The sequence below is a fragment of the Ambystoma mexicanum genome, chromosome 2p (genome assembly GCF_040938575.1).
Source record: "Ambystoma mexicanum isolate Mex_15411 chromosome 2p, UKY_AmexF1_1, whole genome shotgun sequence".
Lineage (NCBI taxonomy): Eukaryota > Metazoa > Chordata > Amphibia > Caudata > Ambystomatidae > Ambystoma > Ambystoma mexicanum.
This window is the reverse complement of record NC_090923.1, coordinates 1481627114-1481650494: the sequence shown is the minus strand read 5'-3', so window position 1 is coordinate 1481650494 and position 23381 is coordinate 1481627114. Positions and strand designations below refer to the sequence as shown.

At 54.1% G+C, this 23381-nt stretch overlaps 1 protein-coding gene and 1 long non-coding RNA gene across 3 annotated transcripts in view; both read left to right on the top strand.

Annotated features, from left to right (window-relative positions):
* The window catches only part of ALG1 (ALG1 chitobiosyldiphosphodolichol beta-mannosyltransferase), a 2244281-nt gene that overhangs the window by 2012566 nt on the left and 208334 nt on the right, over window positions 1–23381 (top strand). For both annotated transcript variants that reach the window (XM_069646120.1, XM_069646119.1), the window contains one exon: window positions 13690–13804. In XM_069646120.1, coding sequence (XP_069502221.1) covers window positions 13690–13804 — 115 coding nt within the window. The remainder of the gene's footprint in view (window positions 1–13689; window positions 13805–23381) is intronic.
* The window catches only part of LOC138567651 (uncharacterized), a 44989-nt gene continuing 36399 nt past the window's right edge, over window positions 14792–23381 (top strand). The window contains exon 1 of the long non-coding RNA XR_011302269.1: window positions 14792–15448. This is a non-coding gene — a long non-coding RNA (uncharacterized lncRNA). The remainder of the gene's footprint in view (window positions 15449–23381) is intronic.

The window sequence follows — 23381 nt, the reverse complement described above, 5'->3', positions numbered from 1 at the left end:
GGCTCAGCCTGTGGAGGCTGCGCCAGTGGAGGCGACCTCAGGATCCAGAGTCTCCCTGCCACTGCGGAGGGAGTCGTCTTTCAGGTCCATTGAGAAGACCACCCAAAGTCCTCGTTGGAAAAGGAGGGGGAGGGGCTGGTGGCCATTGTGGATACGGACACGACCTCTGAAGAAGAGCTCATCGAAGTCGTGGAGGAGGCCCAGCCCATCGGGAGGAATCCAGACGAGGGCGACGACAAGGGCGACGGTGCCGCCGACGAGGTTCCTCAAGAGCCCTCGCGCCCGTCGTTTCCCGTGCCGCAGGACACTTCGGCGGCCATTTTGTCAGCGCTTCAGTCCTTATGCTCAGAGATAAGGACAAGGTTGCCCCTCCCCCCGACGGAGGTACCTGAGCCATACCCGACGGGGGAACCGGAGCCGGGACCTTCGGAAAGTCCACCGCATAAGAAGATGAGGACGCATCTTCCGCCACCTCTCCCACCTCTGCGGCCTGCTCTGCCTTCCCCCTGGTCTACCCACGGGGATGATACAGGCACGGACACGGCTATGGACGACGGAGGCGATGACGGGACGTGTCCCCCGTTGCCCCCTCCTCGGGCATCCCCGCCCGACGAGATTGGATCCTTCCATGCCATGATTTCCAGGGCATCCGAGCTCTTCCAGCTCTGCCCAGAAGAGAAGAAAAAGGAAGGGTTCCTTTACCAACGGCGTGAGGCTAAAAGGAAGACGGTCCTCGCTGTACCACTTCTTGATGACATCTGGGATGAGGGACTCGCCCTCCTCAAGAACCCTGCCACGGCGCCTGCAAAGAGGGACCGGTACGAGAAGTAGTACCGGGTCCCCGACGCTGCCCCCTTGTGCCTTCGGGCGCAACCTACCCCGGATTCGGTCGTCTCGGCGGCGGCAAAGAAGAAAGCTTGGGGTGCATTGGCCTCGACATCAACTTCCCCGCCGGACGGCCAGGGCAGGAAGCTGGACACGATGGGACGACGGGTCATTTCATCCGCAGCGACGACTATCAAGGCAGCCAACACCCTGGCTATCGTTGCCCGCTACGACAGGGAGTTGTGGTTCAAAATCGCCCCTCTGTTGGACTTCCTTCCGGACGCCAAAAGGGCTGAGGCCCTTGAAATTTTACAGGAAAGTGAGATTGCTTCGGACCACGCCATCACTGTGGCAACAGACATCGCTGACAGTGGTTTCCGTCAGTTGGGCAACAGCCTTTGCCTGAGACGAGGAGGATGGCTCAAGGCGACGGATTTCCGTCAGGACGTACAAACCAAGGTTTTGGACATGCCCTTCGACGGGAACAACCTGTTTGGGAAGGCGGTTGATGAGTCCCTTCAGCCATCAAGACAGACACAGAGACTTCCCGGGCACTGGGAGTGCTCCAACAACAACGGCCGTCCTTTCGGAGCTCCGGAGGCAGACAAGGCAGACAAGGTGCCTCCAAGGGATCCGGCAGTGGCTCCTCGACTTACTGCCAGGCAGCAAGATCTTCGTCTCAGGAAGCCTACAGGGGACGCGGAAAGTCAGGTGGTGCCCGTCGTCGACAGGGAGGTCAAGGAGGCAAGGCGGCCTACAAACAAGATTGCCTCCGCCGAAGCACCCCGGTGGGAGGCCGGCTGGCGAGGTTCGTCAGCGTGTCAGAGTCCATCTCCACTGACCGTTGGGTGCTGGACGCCCTGGCCAAGCGCATGCCCTAGAGTTCCAGAAGAAGTGCCCTCGCGTTCCACCCGTGGCCAGGAAGGAAAATCACGTCCCTCAACTACTGTTGGAAGTAAGGGCGATGCTCAAGAAAGGTGCCATCGAGCTCATCCCAAAGAGGCTTCGGGGCTCCGGCGTTTACTCAAGGTACTTCCTCGTAAAGAAGAAGACAGGAGAATGGCGTCCCATCCTGGACCTGCGACGACTGAAAAAGTACATCAAGGCACAGAAGTTCGGGATGGTCACCCTCCAGTGTGCTGGGACAGCTGGAGGAGGGCGATTTCCTGTCGCCGTTGCACTTGGAGGATGCGTACTTCCACATCCCCATTCTAAAAAGACACCGAAAATTCCTCAGGTTCGTGGTCCAAGTGCGGCACTACCAGTTCAAGGCCCTCCCGTTCGGATTGAAGTCGGCACCCAGGGTGTTCACCAAGTGCCTTGCACCGGTGGCGGTGCGCCTGCAGGGGAACCACGTCTACCCCTACCTGGACGACTGGCTCATCCGGGCAAGGACAAGGGAGCTCGCCGTGGAGCACACTGCGAAGACCGTCCAGCTGCTCACGGACCTGGGGTTCTCCATCAACTTTCCAAAATCCCACCTGGTCCCGTCTCAAGACGCCCTGTTTCTGGGAGCCAAGCTCGACACAGTGGCGCGGCTGGCCTGCCGTCGGAGGAAAGGACCAGGACCATCCTGGGCAAGGTGCAGCGTCTGCTGGCCACGGACATGGCCAGGGTAAGATCTAGCAATTCCCTCCTCGGGATGATGTCCTCCTGCATTTATCTGGTGCGCCTTTGCAGGCCTCGGATGCGCCCCTTACAAGAGTTCCTCGACGCCCGCTGGGTCCAGTCGACGGGCAGCTTCGAGGACAGGATCCCACTCAACGAGACGTTCCGTCAGGCGATCCAGTGGTGGGGTACCCGCTCTCATCTGTCGGCGGGCACAGACTTTCAGACCCCAGCTCACCAGGTGACGGTGACGACGGATGCCTCCCTGGAAGGTTGGGGAGCGCACTCCGGAGATCTTCACGTGAGAGGCCTTTGGCTCCCGGAGGAGAAGTCACTCCACATCAACATCTTGGAGCTCCGTGCAGTGTTCTGGGCCTTCAGGTCTTTTCTTCCGTCCCTCAAGGGCAAGGTGGTGAGAATCTTCACCGACAATACCACCACGATGTTCTACATCCGGAAGCAGGGCGGAACCAGATCCCCTGCCCTATCCAAGGAAGCCCAGGATCTGTGGCATTGGGCCGTCGCTCAAGGGATGTTTCTGGTGCCTTTTCATCTGGCAGGAATAAAAAACACCATTGCCGACTCACTCAGCAGAGAGCTGCGCTCGTGCCATGAATGGGAACTACACCAGGACCAAGTGGATCGACTCTTCCGACGATGGGGCGAACCCCAGATCGATCTCTTCGCGTCGGCGACGAACTCCAAGTGCCGGAGGTTCGCCAGCAGGTTCCCCCAGCCAAGGAGCATGGGCGATGCTTTCTCGTTCCCCTAGGACGGCCCATTTATTTATGCGTTCCCTCCGCTGCCGTTGCTGCTCCGGCTCATCAACCAGCTCAAGAGGTCCCGGTGCAGGATGATCCTCGTCGCACCGGCGTGGCCGAGACAGATCTGGTTCCCAGACCTTCTGGAATTGTCAGCGTCCACACCAGTTAAGCTGCCGACGGACGCAGATCTTCTCTCCAGAGAAGGAGGCGCCATTCTTCACCACAACCCAGAGTCGCTGAACTTGCAGGCTTGGCTCCTGCAGCACTAGAGTTTGGAGGGTACGACATCCCAACCGACTGCAGAGAGGTTCTTGCAAAGGCCAGGGCGTTCTCAACTCTCAAGTGCTACGGACATAAATGGAAGAGGTTCTCTGTCTGGTGCTGTACACAGAAGATTAACCCTCTGTGGATTACGGCCCCTCAAGTATTGCCGTACCTACTGTCATTGGCCAAGGCTGGACTAGCTCACGCTTCCATCAAGATACATCTGGCCGCCTGTTAGGAAAGATTTATTACTACTGGGTAATTTTCCTTCCATGTGGCATCCCCTAAACTTTTTGCTGTTGTTTTCACCATGATCTAGACTTTGCCAGAGAAGTCCAGCCTTCTGCCGCACTCCTCTGGGCTTTCGCTGCATTCTTACGGGGAAACTGACATGCCCTTAAAACAGTCAGTACCGGGAAACGTTGTTTTCCGTAGTTTCTTTATCATGTTGCAGCTTTCGCGCAAAATGGCACAAGAGGGCACTGTAAGCTAAGTTACTGCTCTCTTGGGTCTCTAGGCTTCTACAGGCCCTAGATACTCTCTTTGGATTGTAAATGAACGGTGCAAGTGAATCACAGACGGGATTGGTGGCAGCGATCGTTTCTTGTGTTATTGAGCTCCTTTTGGCGTTTTAAGCGTGTTTCTCGCGCTAAGCCCAAAATGGTGGCCTGGCTCCCAAAATGGCCAGACCACGAGGCTCTTTGTCCTGTCCGCTGACCGTCTTACCCCCTTCACCTCCCCCAGGTCGAGCCGACCAGGGGCCTTCCTTATTTGGGCATGTACTTTCCCGTGAAACACAGATACTTTCACGGGCTTCTACAGGCCTTGTGTGTGCCTCCATGATGGGGGCTGGGATGTCTGGTCCCAATACACATCCTGGGCGCCAGAGAGTCTAGGGTGGTGTGAATGCCTGGGACCCCCGTGGTCCGTGATAGGTCCACATATGGTGTGAGTGTTTTATGAGCGGATCTCCCATTGGGTCCCCTCCGTTTTGGCACGAAGGGAACCGTGGATAAGAGGGGGCTGGAAACGCCACTACCATGTCGAACTCCTGAGTTCTCACGAACAAAGGAATACAGGAGCCAAGTATGCTGCAACCACGAGGCTGAACCGAGGAATCGCTGGTGACCCGCGGAAGGTATGCTCCTCTGCACTGCTGTCGCTTTGTGAAACCCTTTCTACCTCGGCTTGAACGAGAAGGCCTGTACTGGTACTTCGACCCTTGGAATAGTGGGAACAACTATTCTCGGCATCTTCACCATCTCCTGCACGTAAGCCTTCGGAAGTGTCTCTGGGCCATCCAGCAGACTGACCAGCCTACCCAGGAGTATTGCTCTGTAACAGCCGTCAGGTTGTGTTGTATTACGAGTCCTTGTCACTCTCACACGATTCATACACTTGGCATTCCCAGGTCTGAAGTGAGTAGTGTACATTTGGCTGAAATACACTCGGCCGCAGCGTTGCCCTGCTGTGTTAACAAACTGTGCGGGTTCACTGCATTTGGGACATCCTCAACTCAACTTCTGCTGCTGCGGAATCTACACGACGCCGAGACGTCCCCTGCTCGTATCTTCTGAACCTGCCAGCACTGAAACTGACGCGGAGAAGCCTGGGTCTGCTTGCATCGGGGACCGGTGAGTAGCATCGCTAGGAACTGGTCGCCCTCCTGCAGGAGCCCATAGCTTTTCCCCGCTGTGTCTAACAGCACGCCTTTCCGTACTCGCGCTCTGCTTCTGCCCACAGTGGAGGCTGCGCTTGAGTCGCAGAGCTCTGTTCATCTTCATTTGTTCACCGAATTAAACTGCCTGATTCCCTCGAAGAGACTCCCCTTTTTGCCCGTTGGCACCAGCGTATGCAGGTACTTTTGAGCACAAGGCTCCACTCTTCGTAGGGCTTGGACATCCTTTTAGTTAGGTGCCTCTGAAGGCGGACTGGGTCTAATTATTATTCGCACTGCCTGTTTTCCTCCCCATCTAGGTGGTCTACACATTTCGTGCATCTAACTCGTTAGACTCGTTTGTATTTGTATATATATTGTATTGGTTTGGTATGTGTTGGTTTACTTGAGTTTTATTGTGATTTCTCGCTGTGGTCAATGTTACATAGGCCTTGTAATAAATGTGTATATATTTTTAATATAACACCTGCTTGGAGTAATTTGTAAGTGTCCTTGCTTTGTGTGCTCATTGCGGGCTTTCAGTCACCCTCACCCCTCTTGAGACCTAGTCTTGACCGCCGCGATCGCTACCCTGATTGGTCTGGCTTGTCCAGAGGTTACCCTGTTCCAAGAAACTAGGCTGGCCTTCTGAACCTCTGCCCCTCCAGGACAGAGTTCAGAAATCCGTCTTAACACCACCATCTCACGATACACCAGAACTACGGGATGGGCGTGCTTGTGGTCTCATTGGCTGGTGAAGGAATTTATGAAAGGATTGTTCCGATCATTCCCGCCGGTGAAGGACCCTGCCCCGGCGTGGGAGCTCAACGTGGTGCTGACCAGGCTCATGGGGGCCCCATTTGAGCCTATGCATTCGGCACCGTTGAAGTTTCTGTCGTGGAAGACAGAATTTCTCGTGGCCATCACCTCGCACGACGAGTGGGAGAGATCCAGGCCCTATCTTGCAAGCCACCATACTTGACTTTTCACGACACGAGGGTGGTGCTGAGGACGCACCTTTCCTTCATGCCCAAGGTGCCGTCGGACTTCCACCTCAACAAACCCTTGGTGTTGCCAGTTTTCTTCCCGTCGCCGGCTGAGAGGAGACTGCACTCGCTGGACGTAGCTAGAGCGCTGACGTTCTACGTGGACCGCACAAAGAGTTTTCGGAAGACATCACAGCTGTTTGTAAACTTTGGACCTGTGAATCAAGGGAAGGCTCTCTCGAAGGCTTCCATTTCCAGATGGCTCTCCGGCTGCATCATGCACTGTCACCGGTTGGCAAACCGACCGCTGCCCGGCCGTCCGAGAGCCCACTCAACCAGAGCGATCGCTGCTACCACGGCATTCCTATCTGGTGTGCCCCTGCTCGACATCTGCAGGGCTGCGACGTGGAGGTCGACACACACCTTCACGAGATACTACTGCGTCGATCGGGACTCCAGGGAGGAGTCCAGGGTCGGCCAAGCAGTGCTGCGCAACCTGTCTGCTTAAGGTGAGCCTGGTGAGGAGGTAAGAGATGCTTAATGTTGAGTTTTTTGTAATGCTTAAAGTTGAGCCTGTTGCCACCTCCCGTGGTTGTGCATGTGTATACTGCTATGTATTCTTATATTCATGAGCATGTGAATCCATGCCAGACCCCATGCTGGAGAAGGAACAAGTTACTTACCTGTAACTGTTGTTCTCCAGCATGGGTCTGGCATGGATTCACATGCGAACCCTCCCGCCTCCCCTTCTCCGGCTCTTCACTTGGTCATACTGCCACTTTACGTGCTACCAAATCTGAGGATGGCTGCCGGAGGCGGGGCTTAGGGAGAGGGCAGTCATTGGCTGGGGGCAGTATGACCCAGAGACCAGTGATTGGTTACTACTAAGAAAGACAGATCAGAAACAAAACTGATACTGATTTTTTTCTATACCGAGGATTCCCGGCCTGACGACAGGGAATATTCATGAGCATGTAAATCCATGCCAGACCCATGCTGGAGAACAACAGTTACAGGTAAGTAACTTGTTCCTTTTTGTTTATTTAACTATCAGCACACAGGAGAACAATACATTAACATTTACTTACTTACTGCCCCTCGTGATACGTATAAATTGACATGTCCTTTATCCCTCCCCCCGACATCCCCAGATGAGTCTTATCTCCCCGACTCAATGGGTCGGGCCAGGCGATAGATGTTCGCTGGTTGAGTACAAGGCATTCGCGATGAGGCGTGGCTTATAGGTTAGGGCCGGATAGTTCTGGTCATAGTCCATCTGCGGCGCCCAAATGTTCATGAAGCGATGAAGGAAGCCCGCTTTGGCCGCCGTGACCTTTTTGGCTATCAAGATGTCCCAAAGTTTTACCCACCAGAGGGTCATCAGACAGCCTGCCACGGATTTCCAGGTGCACACCACTGTAATTGTGGCCGCCAGCAAAAGTTGATTTATCAGGGCTGCCTTCCTTCCTGTTCTTGAGTAGGCACCTAGGACCGGGATCACCAAGAGGACATGTTCGGGGGCTAGTGGAATTGTCACTTGAGTGATGTCTCTTATTGTGGCAAGGCACTGAGACCAGAATTCTCTTACCTTGGGGCACGTCAACCACAAATGGAAGTAGGATCCTGAGAGGCCACAAAGGCGCCAACAGCGCGGGTCCAAAGTCTGCTGTAAGTGGTGAAGGCGGAGCGAGGGGGGGTAGTACCAGCGTAGGAGCAGTTTGTGGGCGCATTCCCAGTTGGTGATGAAGGGGGAGGCCTTGCATGTTCTTGACCAGATGTCCATCCAGGTATGGTCGTCTATTGCATGACCCAGGTCCACCTCCCATTGAGACATATAGGAGGGCTTGGTGAGGAAGGGGTCCTCCTGCAGGAGTTTGTAGAGGGCCGAGATCTTCCCTCGGGATGGCAGGTCATTCACGGTGAGCTCCAGTGGGGCAGGGTCTCGTGTCGCTGCAGTTCGCGTCCGAGGGTGGAAGCACCAGTGTCGCAGTTGGACATAAGTGAACCTGTCTGTATCCGCCAGCTGGAAGGTTCTTTTGCATTGTTCAAAGGTTCGCGAGGCGCCCCCCTCATAGAGCTGCCCCAGCGACTCAAGGCCTCCCGCCACAGTTCTGGATGTTCGTTGGGCAAAGGCCAGGGGAGAAGGTTGGGTTAAGAAAGATTTGAGAGAAGGCGCTCAGATCCCCCGGTATGCCTTTGTGTGTGCAGGCCCAGGCCCTCAGCGAGTGTTTAGTGGAGGCCAACATGTTTGGCCAAGTTCGGCGCAGTGCAGTGGGAATGAATGGGAGAAAGCGGAGGGGGAGAGCCAGACCGGACTGTTCGATCTCCACCCATTTCGGGCGCTCTGAGGCGATTCCCCATGCCTGGATGTGGGCCAGCTGTGCTGCAATTTGGTATTCCGGAGGTCAGGAACCCCCAGTCCTCCCGGTTTTGCGCTGCCCATCATAGTCCTCCAGGGGATGCACGATTTCTTGCCCCTCCAAATAAAATGTATCATTTTCCTTCGCAAGTGTTGTAAGGGGGGCAGCAGGATTGAGGTGGGTACGGAGGAGCAGGCTTATAAGAACAAAGGGAAGAGGTTCATTTTGCAGGCCGTAATACGGCCCAAGAGGGAGATCTGTTGCGATAGCCAGCGGTTGAGGTCCTTCCTTTTCCAGCTCTTCATAGAGAAGGGGAAAGTTTGTCTGATAAACTTTTGCTGGGTGGGCCGGGATCTGGACCCCCAGGTAAGGGATAGATTTGATACTCCACTGGAGTGGGCTTTGTTTTTCTAAGGCTTCCCTTTCGCCTGGGTTCAGTCCCTCTCCCAGAGCCACCGATTTCCTGAAATTGATGGCGGAGCCTGATACTCTTCCAAATCCTTGGATTTCGGCCAAGGCTGCCTTCATGGAAACCTCAATATCAGTGATGGTCAACAACACATCGTCGGCGTAGAGAGCAATCTTATATTGGGATGGACCTACCAGGGGGCCTTTGATCTGGGGGTTACGGTTGATGTGTTGGGCAAAGGGCTCCAAGGCAAAGAGTAGCAGGGACAGGGGGCATCTTTGTCTTGTTCCACATGTAAGAGGGATCGGATCCGATAGGAGGCCGTTGACTATCAGCCGGGCATTGAGAGATTGATAATTAGCTAGGATCATCTTCTGGAATGTCGGGCCAAAGCTGAAAGCCTCAAGGACGAGGTGTAGGAAAGTCCAATCCACCTTGTCAAGGCTTTGGTTGCGTCCAGGGCCAGCAGGGCAAATTGTGCATCCTGGTTGGCAACTTCTATCAGGTTTAGGGCTATGCGGATGTTGTCTCTCGTTGACCTGTGGGTTATGAAACCAGTCTGGTCTGGGTTTATAATACTAGGAAATACTAGGAAGGATGGGCGCCAGATGATTGGCCAGGATCTTAGAGTACATGCTGGCATCCAGCCAGGTTTTACAAGCTTGGTCTATTGTTGTCCTTAGGGTCTTTTCAAGGCTTGTGGATAAGGATTGTGATGGACTCCTGCATGGTGGGGGTGATACTAACGGTGGCTGCAAAGGAGTTGAAGAGCCGGGTTAGGGGCGCCACCAATTGGGGCGGAAGAGTTTATAGAATCGGGTGGAAAACTCATCTGGGCCCGGGGCTCTAGATTTCAGGGTCTTTTTGGCCTCCTCAACTTCCTCGCTGGTGATGGGCGCTTCAAGTCCTTCCTTCGCCGGGGGAGTTAGAAGTGGGAGAGCTGCTTCCCGTATATAGGACTGTTGTTCGCTTTGGTCCCTTGGGACTGCAGTCATTATCTCCACTTGGTGGGCCACTGCCAGGCGCAGCTTCTCGCGTTCCGCAAATTGTATTGTGCCCTCTGAGTCTTGGAGGCCCAGGATAGTGTTTCTTCTCTTCGATTTGCCCAGTTTATTCACCAGCAGCTTATTTGCTTTGTTATTGTGGAAATAGTACCGTTGTTTAGTCTTGGTTAGTAGATGTGCCATAGCTTCGGCGTAATGTGCCTCCAGCTTCTTTCTTGCTACCTGTAGAGTCGTATGGGATTTCGGGGACCAACCCTTCTGCCTGTGGGTGGTTTCCTCTTCCCAGACATCGGCTTCCAGGACAGCACGGGCCGCCTGTTTACGCTTATGAAAGGCAGCGCCTTGGGCAATCAGTTCCCCTCTGAGCACCGCCTTCATGGCATCCCAGGTGTTAGCTGGGGAGGTATCTTCATTACGGTTTTCCATAAAGAATTTTTTTATTGTCCTGGCTAGGGAGTGCCTCACCGCCATATCGTTTAAAATAGGGTCATATAGGGTCCATTGGCGGGGGGGGAGAGTCCGGGTCACATGCTCGCAAGATCAATGAGACTGGGGCGTGGTCGGAGAGGATCCGAGAGCCGATAATGACATTGTCTGTGAAGGCCAGGATCTGAGGGGAGGCTAGCACCAGGTCAATTCGAGAGAAGGTACGATGTAGGTATGAATAGAACGTGTAGTTTTCTTCCTCTGGGGATAATACCCTCCAGGTGTGAACGACATACAGGGTCCGTGTTAGGGAGGATTCTCTGTTTAGGCTGAATTTCCTAACCTAGTGAGTCCTCCAGCAGCTTTGCTGTATTTTTGGGGTTTATTTTTTTCTCCTGCCAAGAGTGAGACTTTTACCCTCATTCTTGGGCATGATTTGAGTGTGTTTCTTTGACTCTAGATGTGTTTAATGGGCTATGGGGTCTTTTACTCCATATGGCTTCATGTGTTTTTTTTGTGATGTGTGTTACACAGCACCCTCAGTGCAGTAACACAGGGGTGTCATAGTGAACCCCCAGCATAGACTCCATACCCTGGGACTGACTACTGTCTCCCAGGGCATGTAAAGTCACCATTGACTTTACTAGTCTCAAATTCTGAACAGAACCAGTACAAACCATCATATTGTGGACATACTGGCCGGGGCAATTCGACTGCCCCGGGGTCTGTTAGTCGAGGGGGCACGTCTCCGTCCCCCCTGATCGAGTTTTGGCTGGTGGCAGTGGATACTACTTTTTATATTCGACCGCGAATATATTCCTATGGGATTTTCCCATTTGTTCGAGGCTACCAACTTTAATTATTTAATTCCTATAGCCTTGAACATACCGCCGGCTTATTTAATTAATATTAATTCTCCGGTTGTTTTTTTTGCCAAGACTCGGTTCTAAAATGGCATTTGTGTTCTCTGCCGTGACTCCAACCCAAGTCGAGCCCTTTGTTACACTTTTTGGCGGGCTTCTCCACAGAAGCCTCCAAAAGTGGTGCCACTCTGTCTGGGTACCACAGGGGGTGTGGGAGGGGGATAGGACACCCTGGACTGAGTTGCCTAGGCAACTCAAGTCGCACTCCATCCTGATTGGCCCAAGTGGAGCATGTTTGAGTGACAGCTAGGCTGAGTGAATGGGGGTTTTCTGCATAAAAGCAGGGCTTTGGGGACTGGAACTTCAGAAGTCGCCACAGGACCTAAGAATCCGACGAGGGAGAAGTTGAGCCGACCTGCTACGACGACACCACCGGTGGAGCCCTGCTGAACCGTCTCACCACTTTTCCCAACGACAGAGGAGATCTCCAGTCCGGAGAGTCTTCTTCCTTTGACTGGTGGGGATAACCAGTCTGCTTCCTTTTTTGCTTCCTCGAACAACTCGTGGCTGCCTTGCCTGTGCCAAGCACCAAGACAACCGGGATACCACGTTTTACTACTACCGCGAATCAAAGGGTAGTACCTTTAACTGGAAAACTCTGCGGCTGGTTTCTTCCCTGGCAGTGCAACGACCTTCATCTTTCCTCCACGTCGAGATCTTCTCTTCCTCTGGACGACGCTGTGACTTGCACCTGCTGCCAGGAACAACTGCCCCCGCTGGAGGATCCTTTCCACTTAAGGTACCGTGTTCCGCCTGGCTTCCCTTGCAACCGACTGTACGGGGTAGATTTAGCCCCCGGCTTTCGAACCTGGGTTAGCCTGGGACACCCTGGCTAAACTTTTCTGAGCCTAACTAAAACCTCTCTGAACCCCCTGCAAGACTTTTTAAGCCTGTTGTCATTGTGTGATCTTGGGTGCATTTTGCCCTGCTCTCTCCAAGAGTGGGCCCGGCCTATGGACTTTGGCTCACAAGTATGTTTTGACTTGCCTGCCTTGCTTAAGAGTTCCTAAGTATTAGTGTGGTGTATTTTCCTACATTCTGCCTTTTTCCCCTCCCTTTTTCATTAACTTATTGGAGTACCATCTATAGTTAAGCGCTCACCTCTGTCTGGAAATAAGTGGTGTTAACTAAGAATTGTCTGATAAGGAATAAGGGATGTATATATAATAATAGTAACTGTGTTTAGAGTGATTTACAATATTAGTGCTGGAGTGTTTCAATAAGTGTGTTTTAAAATAAATAATTATATACCTTGATACCAAAGCTCTGGTCAGTGTTTGCTTGTACTATTGTTTCTGAGTGCCTATTGTGTATACTTTACACACTGCCTAACTCTTCTTGAGGGAAGTCTGACTGCTCAGCCACAGCTACCAGGTAAATCTGGGTGGTACAGACTGCTTCCAAGTGGTTTACTGCCAACACCTGTAGTCCTAAATCTTTTGCAGTGGTCCCCAAGGGAACTGCACAGGTTTCTGCCTAACAGTCCGGAAGAGCTGAAGCAAGCCTTTTGCCAATTTCAGGTCTGGATGAGGGGGGGGTGCAATCTGTCTTTGAGTGGGTCCGGGGCTCCATAAAATTCTCCCCTAATGATGACTTTCCCCTCAGTGACTGAGAGGAGGGCTTCCTCTAGGTCTTGGTAAAACCCTTCCTGGTGCTCATTAGGAGCGTAAGCTGAGATAAGGGTGTAGAGTTGGTCAAAAATAATGCATTTGATTGCGATGAAGCGGCCTTCCTGGCATCGTAGTGTGTCTAGGATTTGCAGTTTCAGTTCTTTTGCAAAGAGGATAGAGGTGCCTCCCTTCTTAGTGCCATTGAAGGCCAGTAGTTGTAGGGGGAAAAACCTACTGCAGAGGCGGGAGAAGTCTGCCGGCCTCAGGTGAGTATCTTGTAGAAAAGCTACTTAGGCTCCCTCGTCCTGTACCCTCTGTAGAATGGATTTCCTTTTCAGAGGGGAGTTTAGGCCCCTGACATTTAGGGTGGTGAATTTTAGTTGTTGATGTGAGGCTTGGCACCCTGGGCTCCCTTGCCGCGGGCAAAGGTGGGCGGTGGGTTTGGGAGAGGTTCAGATCAGCCATGGTCCCGAGGGGCGCGCTGGTTTAGGTTCTCCTGAGGCTGAGGTTTTTCAAAGAGCTAGATTTACAGGTCAGTAACTAATTCCTTCACATGTGTTTTCAACTTCCAAGTTCACATACTTGTCTGCACCTTGAAGATGACTGCTAGTTTAATGCTATTATGGATGATGTCTGCCCATTAAGCTCTACTCTAAGATTTCTGTTACTGTAAACCAACAACTGTTTTATCAGTGTGCCTCCTTCTGTAATATTGTCCCCATGAATTGCTTCATCTCCGCCAGGTTCGCATAATAGACCCGTGGATTAACCATTCCTTTCTGTAAACTGCATATGTTTTATTCTAACTTCAGATACAATTGTAACGTATTTGATTATTTTTCACCATTTACAGGGTCAGCAGATTTAGGTGTTTGTCTTCACAAATCATCGAGCGGTCTGGATCTGCCTATGAAGGTTGTGGATATGTTTGGCTGTTGTTTACCTGTTTGTGCAGTACATTTTAAATGGTGAGTATATGAATGTGGCTAATAGATTCTTTGGATTGTCTGTCTGGTTTAGTGTGCACACCGTTATTTAAACTTGTGGAAAGCCACTAAAGTGGCCTCAGAGACCTACCTTGTGGTATGTCACCTTTTACATATCTGACTGTTGAACTAACTTAACACTGGTGCCCTATTCCTGAGCATGTTCTTTCCATAACTGCCTGCATTGCTGGGCGCTGCCTGCCAGCGCATGTTGCAGAGCGGACACTTCGGTCACCTACAGCAGTTATCATGTAATTAACTTGCTCTTGATTATTACAAGAGCACAATATCGATTTGGCAGGATATGGGACATCCAAGAGCATCGGGTGGCAGAATAATTTGGGCTCACATTTAGCAGCAAAGCTACTTGTGGAGTCGCAGGCCTGCTGTTGAAGCAACGCATATGAGGAAGAGGGTGGATTCACACTCTGCAAGTCGGTTGCAGGGGGTGGTCGCACCTGAACGCCAAGAGTGTGTTTTTAGAGCTTTGGGCAGCAAAAATAGTGGTCTATCAATCTACATGGTGGCTCACTCCACTCGCAGTTACTCAATGTGGGCTGCCTCGTAGTTTGGCCTCTGGTCAGAACAGCTGTTGTGAGCTGCGGCAGCTGTGAGTGTAAGCCTGAAAACCAAAGTGCGGGCTAAAAGAGGCTTGCCCAATCGAGAGTTGAAGGTCTGAATAATGGGACCGGTGAACAGGAGCTCATGGTGGAGTGGAGGTGGAGCGCCTCTGATTTGACTAGTATTGCAGTAGTCCTGTTAATCCACCGAACTGCATGCTTTGATGGGGCAGGAATGTCTGGCTAGCCTCCTTGTGCTAGGAGTTCTGTACACAGGTGCAAGGGCAATTAGCATAGGGTTTGACTGGTGTGTGTGTTTGATGACTGGGCTGGCTGTTTCTGGGAGGTGTTGTGTTGCTCTGAGGAGGCTTTTGGCGGCACAGGTAAAACTGCATCGGTAGGGGGGCGCTGTTGCGCAGCTAAGAAATGGTTGCCTGATTGTGAAGCTCTAGGCCGGGCTACATACTGAACGAATAAACATCCAGACAGGTGCTACCTTTCATCACGAAAACAAGAATTGCTTGCGTCGGAAGGCTTGGAACAGAGATTGTCGTGTTTTGAACCTCCTACGTTTTGTGGCGGCAGAGAAATTCGGGCACAAAAGGTTTCCGGCAGAGAGCATGGGCGCCTGCGCGATCCGTAGTGCGAGGCACCCTGCTGAAGGAAAGAACGTAGCGTTGTGGGCCGACAAGGGGGAGGAGCAGACCGCAGCCAGGTGCGGTGAGCCGACGAGAGGTCGACAGAGCAGAGTGGGTTCCACCTTGTGGGTGATCCGCGCTATTTCCCCCCCAGCTGCAGACCCCCCGATTGATTGCGGAAAGGGTGGACCCTGCTCCCTTTACTGAAGACCGCTGCGCTGCAGCGGGCGGCGCGGCTCTCGCTGAGGGATCAGAGTGGCGGTCCCCACGACACACAGAAGGGGAACCGCTACAATCAAAGGAAGACACGTAGGAGCACCGCCTTGACTGCCACCGCTGTGGGGGATACGCAATACGACCATACGCCTGGGCTGCTGCTGCGGATGGACATCCCAGCGGCCTAATAGCCCCCTCAGATCCCAATACAGGTACCCACTGCCTCTGAAAGCCCTGTCGGTTGTGGTGCCGCCATTTTCGGATGTGGTGACAGCTGCAAAAGGTGTGAGCTGCGCCCAAAGGCCCATGGAATGCACAACTAATTGGCCGGTGTAACGTCGAATTCTGCTCATCGTCGAAAAATGCTTGGGCTGCTACTGCGCATGCGTGAATTTCAATGGCAAAGCAAAATCCGACGGTATTGTAACGTCGGATTTTGCTTACCCGTCAGAAAATGCTTTCTGGTCTGCGGGGCAGGTGCAGCGGGGCAAGGGGCAGGGGCAGCTGTACATTAACCCTATGTTTCCACAGGGCATATTATTTATTTTAACCCTATGTTGTGCAGGGCAGTGCATTAACCCGTCAGAAAATGCTTTCTGGTCTACGGGGCAGTGGGGCAAGGGGCAGGGGCAGCTGTACATTAACCCTATTAACCCTATGTTTCCACAGGGCATATTATTTATTTTAACCCTATGTTGTGCAGGGCAGTTCATTAACCCGTCAGAAAATGCTTTCTGCTGTCAGAAAATGCTTTCTGGTCTACGGGGCAGGGGCAAGGGGCAAGGGGCAGGGGCAGCTGTACATTAACCCTATTAACCTTATGTTTCCGCAGGGCATATTATTTATTTTAACCCTATGTTGTGCAGGGCAGTGCAGCATAGCATTAACCCGTCAGAAAATGCGTTCTGTTCTACGGGGCAGGGGCAGTGCTACAGTAACCCTATGTTTCCACAGGGCATATTATCTATTTTAACGCTATTTTGTGCAGGGCAGTGCAGCATAGCATTAACCCGTCAGAAAATGCTTGCAATGGCATTTTTTGACAGTGTTTTTGTAGCCAACCATATGTTGTATGGAGCAGTCAGCATTAACCCTATGTTAGCAATTTGTGTTATCAATTTGAAACCTGTGTTGTACAGGGCAGTGCAGCATTAACCCTATGGTGGCAATTTTGTACCCTATGTTACATCATTTATGGTGAGATTGCAAAATCAGACGGCAGCCTAAGCAAATTCTGACGGCACATAAAATGCAATTTTCTGCTGCCCTGCAAAGCCGCCTGTGAGGAATTGTGCCAATATAACCCTATGGTGGCTTGGCGCCGTCCTTCCCGAGCAACTGGAGCTGTGCCTCAGCATTTTTAACCCCATGTTGCATCATTTCGCCAGCCTAAGCAAATTCTGGTGGCGAATCCGCGGTGGAATCGCGGGTATTGAGTCCTTTCATTTTTTCTTTTGTTCTTTTAGAGTATTAAGGCTGTTTTTGCTTAGAAGTTTACACATTTTCTACAGCATGGGGTCTGGCATGGATTCACATGCTCATGAATATTCCCCGTCGTCAGGCTGGGAATCCTCGGTAAAGAAAAAACCAGTATCAGTTTCGTTTCTGATCTGTCTTTCGTAGTAATAACCAATCACTGGTCTCTGCGTCATACTGACCACAGCCAATGACTGCCCTCTACCTAAGCACCGCCTCTGGCAGCCATCTTCAGATTTTTACCGCACGTTCATGTGTTGGGATCCTCGTGCTATTGCTCTCGAGCGTTAGTGCTATTTTTTCACGTTTTTTCACAAAAACTTCGTTTTTTTCGGTCAAAAGAGCCTCAAGCTCCACCGACTATCCATCCGATCAACGGGGACCCGTGTCGGATTCGTCTGCGCCCCTCAAGGGTGAAGATTTCGTCGAGCTACGCTTTTGGAGGACTCCAGAAGTTTCTCAGGCCCGGACATGGCCCAGGAGAAGGGAAGCTCGACGCCCGGAAAGCTGTTCAGGATCTGCCCTGGATGCCAGCTGCAGAACGTCTTTAAGGAGGACGAACACTCCTTTTGTCTCTACTGCTTACATGAGGACAAGACGCACGTGGAGAAGGACTGTGCGTTTTGCGGCAACATGTCGGAGCGGACCATGAAGGACCGCCATCAACGTCTCGCCAACTGGCTGGAAGGGAAGAGCCCGTCAGGCGAGAAGAAGAGGAAGAAATCCGAGCGGTCTTCTAAGACCTTTGAGGACGCCCCGGCGACGGGGGTCCAACACAAGTCCAAGCACCGCGAGTCCGCTGGCACCGGGAGTGCCGAACGGTTGGGCTCCACGGGCGCCAGGCAGGGCGCACCCTCCCCGGCACCTTCAGCCACGAGCCAACGCTCTGGGTCGGGTAAGAGGAAGGGTGAACACCCGGCGAAGCTCCTGGAGAGGCCCCGGTCGAGCTCGAAGGCCCCATCGGAGGGGGAGCGAGGCAGTGTCCCCCCCTCAAGGATAAGGCGGTGAGCGCACCTAAGGTGGTGAAGGCCTTAATCCATCCGGCCAAGCCCTCTATCGATACTGTCGCGGCGGCCCTGGCTCAGCCTGTGGAGGCTACACCAGTGGTGGCGACCTCGGGGCTCAGAGTCTCCCTGCCACCTCGGAGGGAGTCCTCTTTTGTGCCCATCGATAGGACCCCCGTGAAATCCCCGGCGGGGAAGAAAAAGGGGGGGCAGGGCGTTGTCGTAGATTCGGCCTCAACCTCGGAGGAGGAGCTGATTGAGGTCTTGAGCCACGGCCATGGCGTGGAAGAAGACCGGCCCGTCGGGATGGATCCCGACGCAGGCGACGGCGACATCGTCGAGGGTGCCGACGGGGCCCCTGATCGCCCGTCGGATTCCCCTCTGCCAGCGCCGCAAGACAACTCGGCGGCCATTTTGTTGGCTATACAGTCCTTATGTTCAGAGATAAGGACGAGACTACCGTTGCCGACGGAGGAACCTCTCCCGTCGGGGGATCCGGGACCTTCTGGTGTTCCCCCGCCCAAGAAAAGAAGGATTCACCCTCCACCTCCTTTTCAGCCGTCGCGCCCCGTCCAGCCCTCCTCCCCGTCCACCCGAGGGCATGATACGGGGACTGACACGGCAGCGACGGGTACGGACGACGAGGTATACGACGAGGATCTACCGTCGTCACCTCCCACCAGGGCTTCTCCGCCCGACGAGATTGGATCGTTCCACTCCATGATCGCCAGGGCATCCGAGCTTTTCCAACTCTGCCCTGAGGAGAAGAAAAAGGAAGGATTCCTTTATCAACGGCGCGAGGCCAAGAGGAAGACTGTCCTCGCAGTGCCTCTACTGGATGACATTTGGGATGAGGGCCTCGCCCTCCTCAAGAACCCTTCCACGACGCCAGCTAGAAGAGACCGGTACGAGAAGAAGTACCGGGTCCCGGACGCGGCCCCCCTGTGCCTCCGGGCGCAGCCTACCCCGGACTCCGTCGTCTCCGCGGCGGCCAGGAAGAAAGCGGGGGGGGGGGTGCGGCCTCCACATCGACTTCCCCACCGGACGGCGAGGGAAAGAAATTGGACGCTATGGGACGCAGGGTCATCTCGTCTGCAGCGACGACGATTAAAGCGGCCAACGCCTTGGCTATCGTGGCCCGCTACGACAGGGAGCTATGGTACAAACTGGCTCCCCTGCTGGACTTCCTACCGGACGACAAGAGGGCGGATGCCCTAGAGATCCTACAGGAAGGTGAGGTGGCGTCGGACCACGCCATCACTATTGCGACGGACATCGCCGACACTGGGTTTCGCCAGTTGGGCAACGGCGTGTGCCTTATGCGGCGTGGATGGCTCAAGGCTACGGACTTCCGTCAAGACGTACAGACCAGAGTCCTGGACATGCCGTTCGATGGGAACAACCTGTTTGGGAAAACAGTGGACGATTCCCTTCAGGCCATTAAAGCGGACACTGAGACGGCCCGGGCCCTTGAGGTTCTGCAGGAACGACGGACGCCCTTTCGGAGCAGCGGAGGCAAGGGCGCCTCCAAAGGTTCCGGCGGCGGTTTCTCCACCTACCGTCAAGCGGCCCGCTCGTCGCCTCAGGAGGCCTACAGAGGACGAGGCAAGTCTGGCGGACCCCGCCGTCGTCGTCAAGGCGGCAAAGCCTCGTCGAAACAGGATTGAACCGGCCGTGGGGTCGGGCCCCCACCGAAGCACCCCAGTGGGAGGCCGGCTGGCGAGCTTCGTCAGCGTGTGGGAGTCCATCTCCACCGACCGTTGGGTGCTGGACGCCTTAGCCCGGGGCCACGCGCTCGAGTTTCAAAGAAGGTGCCCGCGCGTCCCCCCCGTGGCCAGGAAAGAGCTTCACGTCCCTCAGCTTCTCCTGGAGGTAAAGGCGATGCTCAGGAAGGGCGCCATCGAACTCGTCCCAAAGAGGCTTCGGGGCTCCGGAGTTTACTCGAGATACTTCCTCATGAAGAAGAAGACAGGAGGATGGCGCCCCATCCTAGACCTGCGACGTCTGAACAAGTTCATCAAGGCGCAGAAGTTCCGGATGGTCACACTCCAGCACGTCCTGGGTCAGCTGGAGGAAGGAGACTTCCTGTCGTCGTTGGACTTGGAGGATGCCTACTTCCATATTCCCATCCTAAAGGGGCACCGAAAATTCCTCAGGTTTGTGGTCCAAGGGCGTCACTACCAGTTCAAAGCCCTCCCCTTCGGACTACGGTCGGCACCCAGGGTATTCACCAAGTGCCTTGCACCGGTGGCGGCGCAGCTGCACCGCGAGGGGATCCACGTCTACCCCTACCTGGACGACTGGCTCATCCGAGCCAAGACGAAGGAGCTCGCTGTGGAGCACACGGCAAGGACCGTCCAACTTCTCACGGACCTGGGATTCTCCGTGAACTACGCCAAGTCCCACCTGGTACCCGCGCAAAACACACTGTTTCTGGGAGCGAAGCTCGACACAGTGTCCCTTCTGGCCTCCCCGTCGGAGGAAAGGACCAGGTCCATCCTGGGCAAGGTACAGCGGATGTTGGTTTCCGACGCGGCCAAGGTGAGGTCCATCAAGTCCCTCCTCGGAATGATGTCTTCCTGCATCTACCTCATTCCCATGTGCAGGCTCCGGATGCGCCCGTGCAGGAGTTCCTGGACGCGCGCTGGATCCAAACGACGGGCAGCTTCGAGGAGAGGATCACACTCGACGAGAGTTTCCGCCGAGCGGTCCGGTGGTGGGGCAACCGCGCGCATCTGACGGCGGGCATGGACTTCCAGACCCCAGACCACCAGGAGACAGTGACCACGGATGCCTCCCTGGAAGGGTGGGGAGCGCACACCGAAAATCTGCACGCGAGAGGCCTTTGGCGCCCGACGGAGAAGTCCCTCCATATCAACGTCCTGGAGCTCCGTGCAGTGTTCTGGGCCCTCAGGTCCTTCCTTCCGTCCCTCAAGGGCAAGGTGGTGAGGATCTTCACCGACAACACCACCACCATGTTTTACATCAGGAAACAGGGCGGAACCAGGTCCCCAGCGCTGTCCAGGGAGGCGCAGGACCTGTGGCATTGGGCCGTCGCCCAAAGGATGTTTCTGGTGCCGTTTCATCTGGCAGGGATAAAAAACACCATTGCCGACTCACTCAGCAGGGAGCTGCGCTCGTGCCACGAGTGGGAACTACAGCAGGATCTAGTGGATCGCCTCTTCCGACGGTGGGGCACACCCCAGATCGACCTGTTCGCGACGGCGACGAACTCCAAGTGCCGGAGGTTCGCCAGCAGGTTTCCCCAGGCGAGGAGCATGGGCGATGCTTTCTCGTTCCCCTGGGAGGGCCTGTTCCTCTACGCGTTCCCTCCTTTGCCACTGCTAATCCGGCTCGTCAACCAGCTCAAGAGGTCACGGTGCAGGATGATCCTCGTCGCACCTGCGTGGCCGAGGCAGATATGGTTCCCGGACCTTCTGGACTTGTCAGCGTCCCCGCCAATCAAGCTGCCGGTGGACGCAGATCTACTCTCCAGGGAAGGAGGCGCCATCCTCCACCACGACCCGAAATCGCTGAACTTGCAGGCCTGGCTCCTGCAGCGCTAGAGTTTGGAGGATACGACATACCGGCCGACTGCAGAGAGGTTCTTGCAAAGGCCAGGGCGTCCTCGACTCTTAAATGCTACGGACACAAATGGAAGAGGTTCTCTGTCTGGTGCCACGCACAGAAGATTAACCCTCTACGGATTACGGCTCCCCAGGTACTGCCGTACCTGCTGACGCTGGCCAAAGCTGGACTGGCACACGCGTCCATCAAGATTCATCTTGCTGCGATCTCCCGATACACCAGAACCACGGGCCGGACGTCCTTGTGGTCTCATCATCTGGTGAAAGAGTTCATGAAGGGACTGTTCAGATCGTTCCCGCCGGTGAAGGCTCCGGCCCCGGCGTGGGAGCTCAACGTGGTGCTGACCAAGCTCATGGGACCTCCGTTCGAGCCTCTGCACTCGGCCCCGTTGAAGTTTCTGTCGTGGAAAACAGCGTTTCTTGTGGCCATCACCTCCGCACGACGGGTGGGAGAGATCCAGGCCCTTTCATGGAAGGCCCCGTACTTGACTTTTCACGACACGAGGGTAGTGCTCAGGACGCACCCCTCCTTCATGCCCAAGGTACCGTCGGACTTCCATCTCAACGAACCCTTGGTGTTGCCTGTGTTCTTCCCGTCGCCTTCGTCGCCGGCTGAGAGGACTTTGCACTCGCTGGATGTGGCTAGAGCGCTGAAGTTCTACGTGGACCGCACAAAGTGTTTTCGGAAGACGTCACAACTCTTTGTGAACTTTGGACCTGTCAATCGGGGGAAGGCTCTCTCGAAGGCTTCCATTTCCAGATGGCTCTCCGGCTGTATCATGTACTGTCATCGGTTGGCAAACCGACCGCTGCCTGGCCGTCCGAGAGCCCATTCCACCAGAGCGATCGCAGCTACCACGGCGTTCCTTTCTGTTGTGCCCCTGCTGGACATATGCAGGGCTGCTACGTGGAGGTCGACGCACACCTTCACGAAATTCTACTGCGTCGATCGGGATTCCAGGGAGTAGTCCAGGGTCGGCCAAGCAGTGCTGCGCAACCTGTTCGCCTGAGGTGCGCCTGGTGAGGAGGTAAGATGCTTAATGTTGAGTTTGATGTACTGCTTAATGTTGAGCCTTTGCCACCTCCCGTGGTTGTGCATGTGTGTACTGCTATGTATTCTTTATTCATGAGCATGTGAATCCATGCCAGACCCCATGCTGGAGAAGGAACAAGTTACTTACCTGTAACTGTTGTTCTCCAGCATGGGTCTGGCATGGATTCACATGCGAACCCTCCCGCCTACCCCTCTGCGGCTCTTCACTTGGTCATACTGCCACTTCACGTGCTTCCAAATCTGAAGATGGCTGCCAGAGGCGGTGCTTAGGTAGAGGGCAGTCATTGGCTGTGGTCAGTATGACGCAGAGACCAGTGATTGGTTATTACTACGAAAGACAGATGAGAAACAAAACTGATACTGGTTTTTTCTTTACCGAGGATTCCCAGCCTGACGACGGGGAATATTCATGAGCATGTGAATCCATGCCAGACCCATGCTGGAGAACAACAGTTACAGGTAAGTAACTTGTTCCTTACTGTTAATGTGATGATTGTTTTGCAAAGGTAAATTTTAACCAAACACAATAAAAAATGTTTTTTTAAAAAAATGGAGTCTTTTCCTTTCCCCGGCTGTACAACCTGCAGGCTTGTCTGGGCCCATTTTTAATTCCAAGGCCCCCCCCACCCCTTTTGGTGTTATCTATTGTGGCGGTTGCCCTCCCCCGAGCTTTCATTTTGCCTTAAAGTTTAGCCTCCCTGGTGATTTTATTCTGGTTCTGGGCCTCTCGGACCCCTCTAGCCTCATGGGGGGAGGAGGGTGGAAACCCCTTTATGCAATGTCTTTGAGGCCCGGTCTTGTGGTGATGAGGTGCTGGTGGGTCCCCCCCCTTCTCAACCGGGCCTCCTTTTGTGGGACCTATTTTCTGCAGCTACTTGGGGATTCTCTCCTCGTGGAGGTCATGGGGCTATACCTGGCGGGTTGTCTCTCCTGGACCAGGTCTGCAGGGCCCCTAGTCCTTTACATCCCCCGCTTTTAGGGGGAAATGTCTCCCAGCGACCCCCCTGCCTGAGGTGTCCGCTTT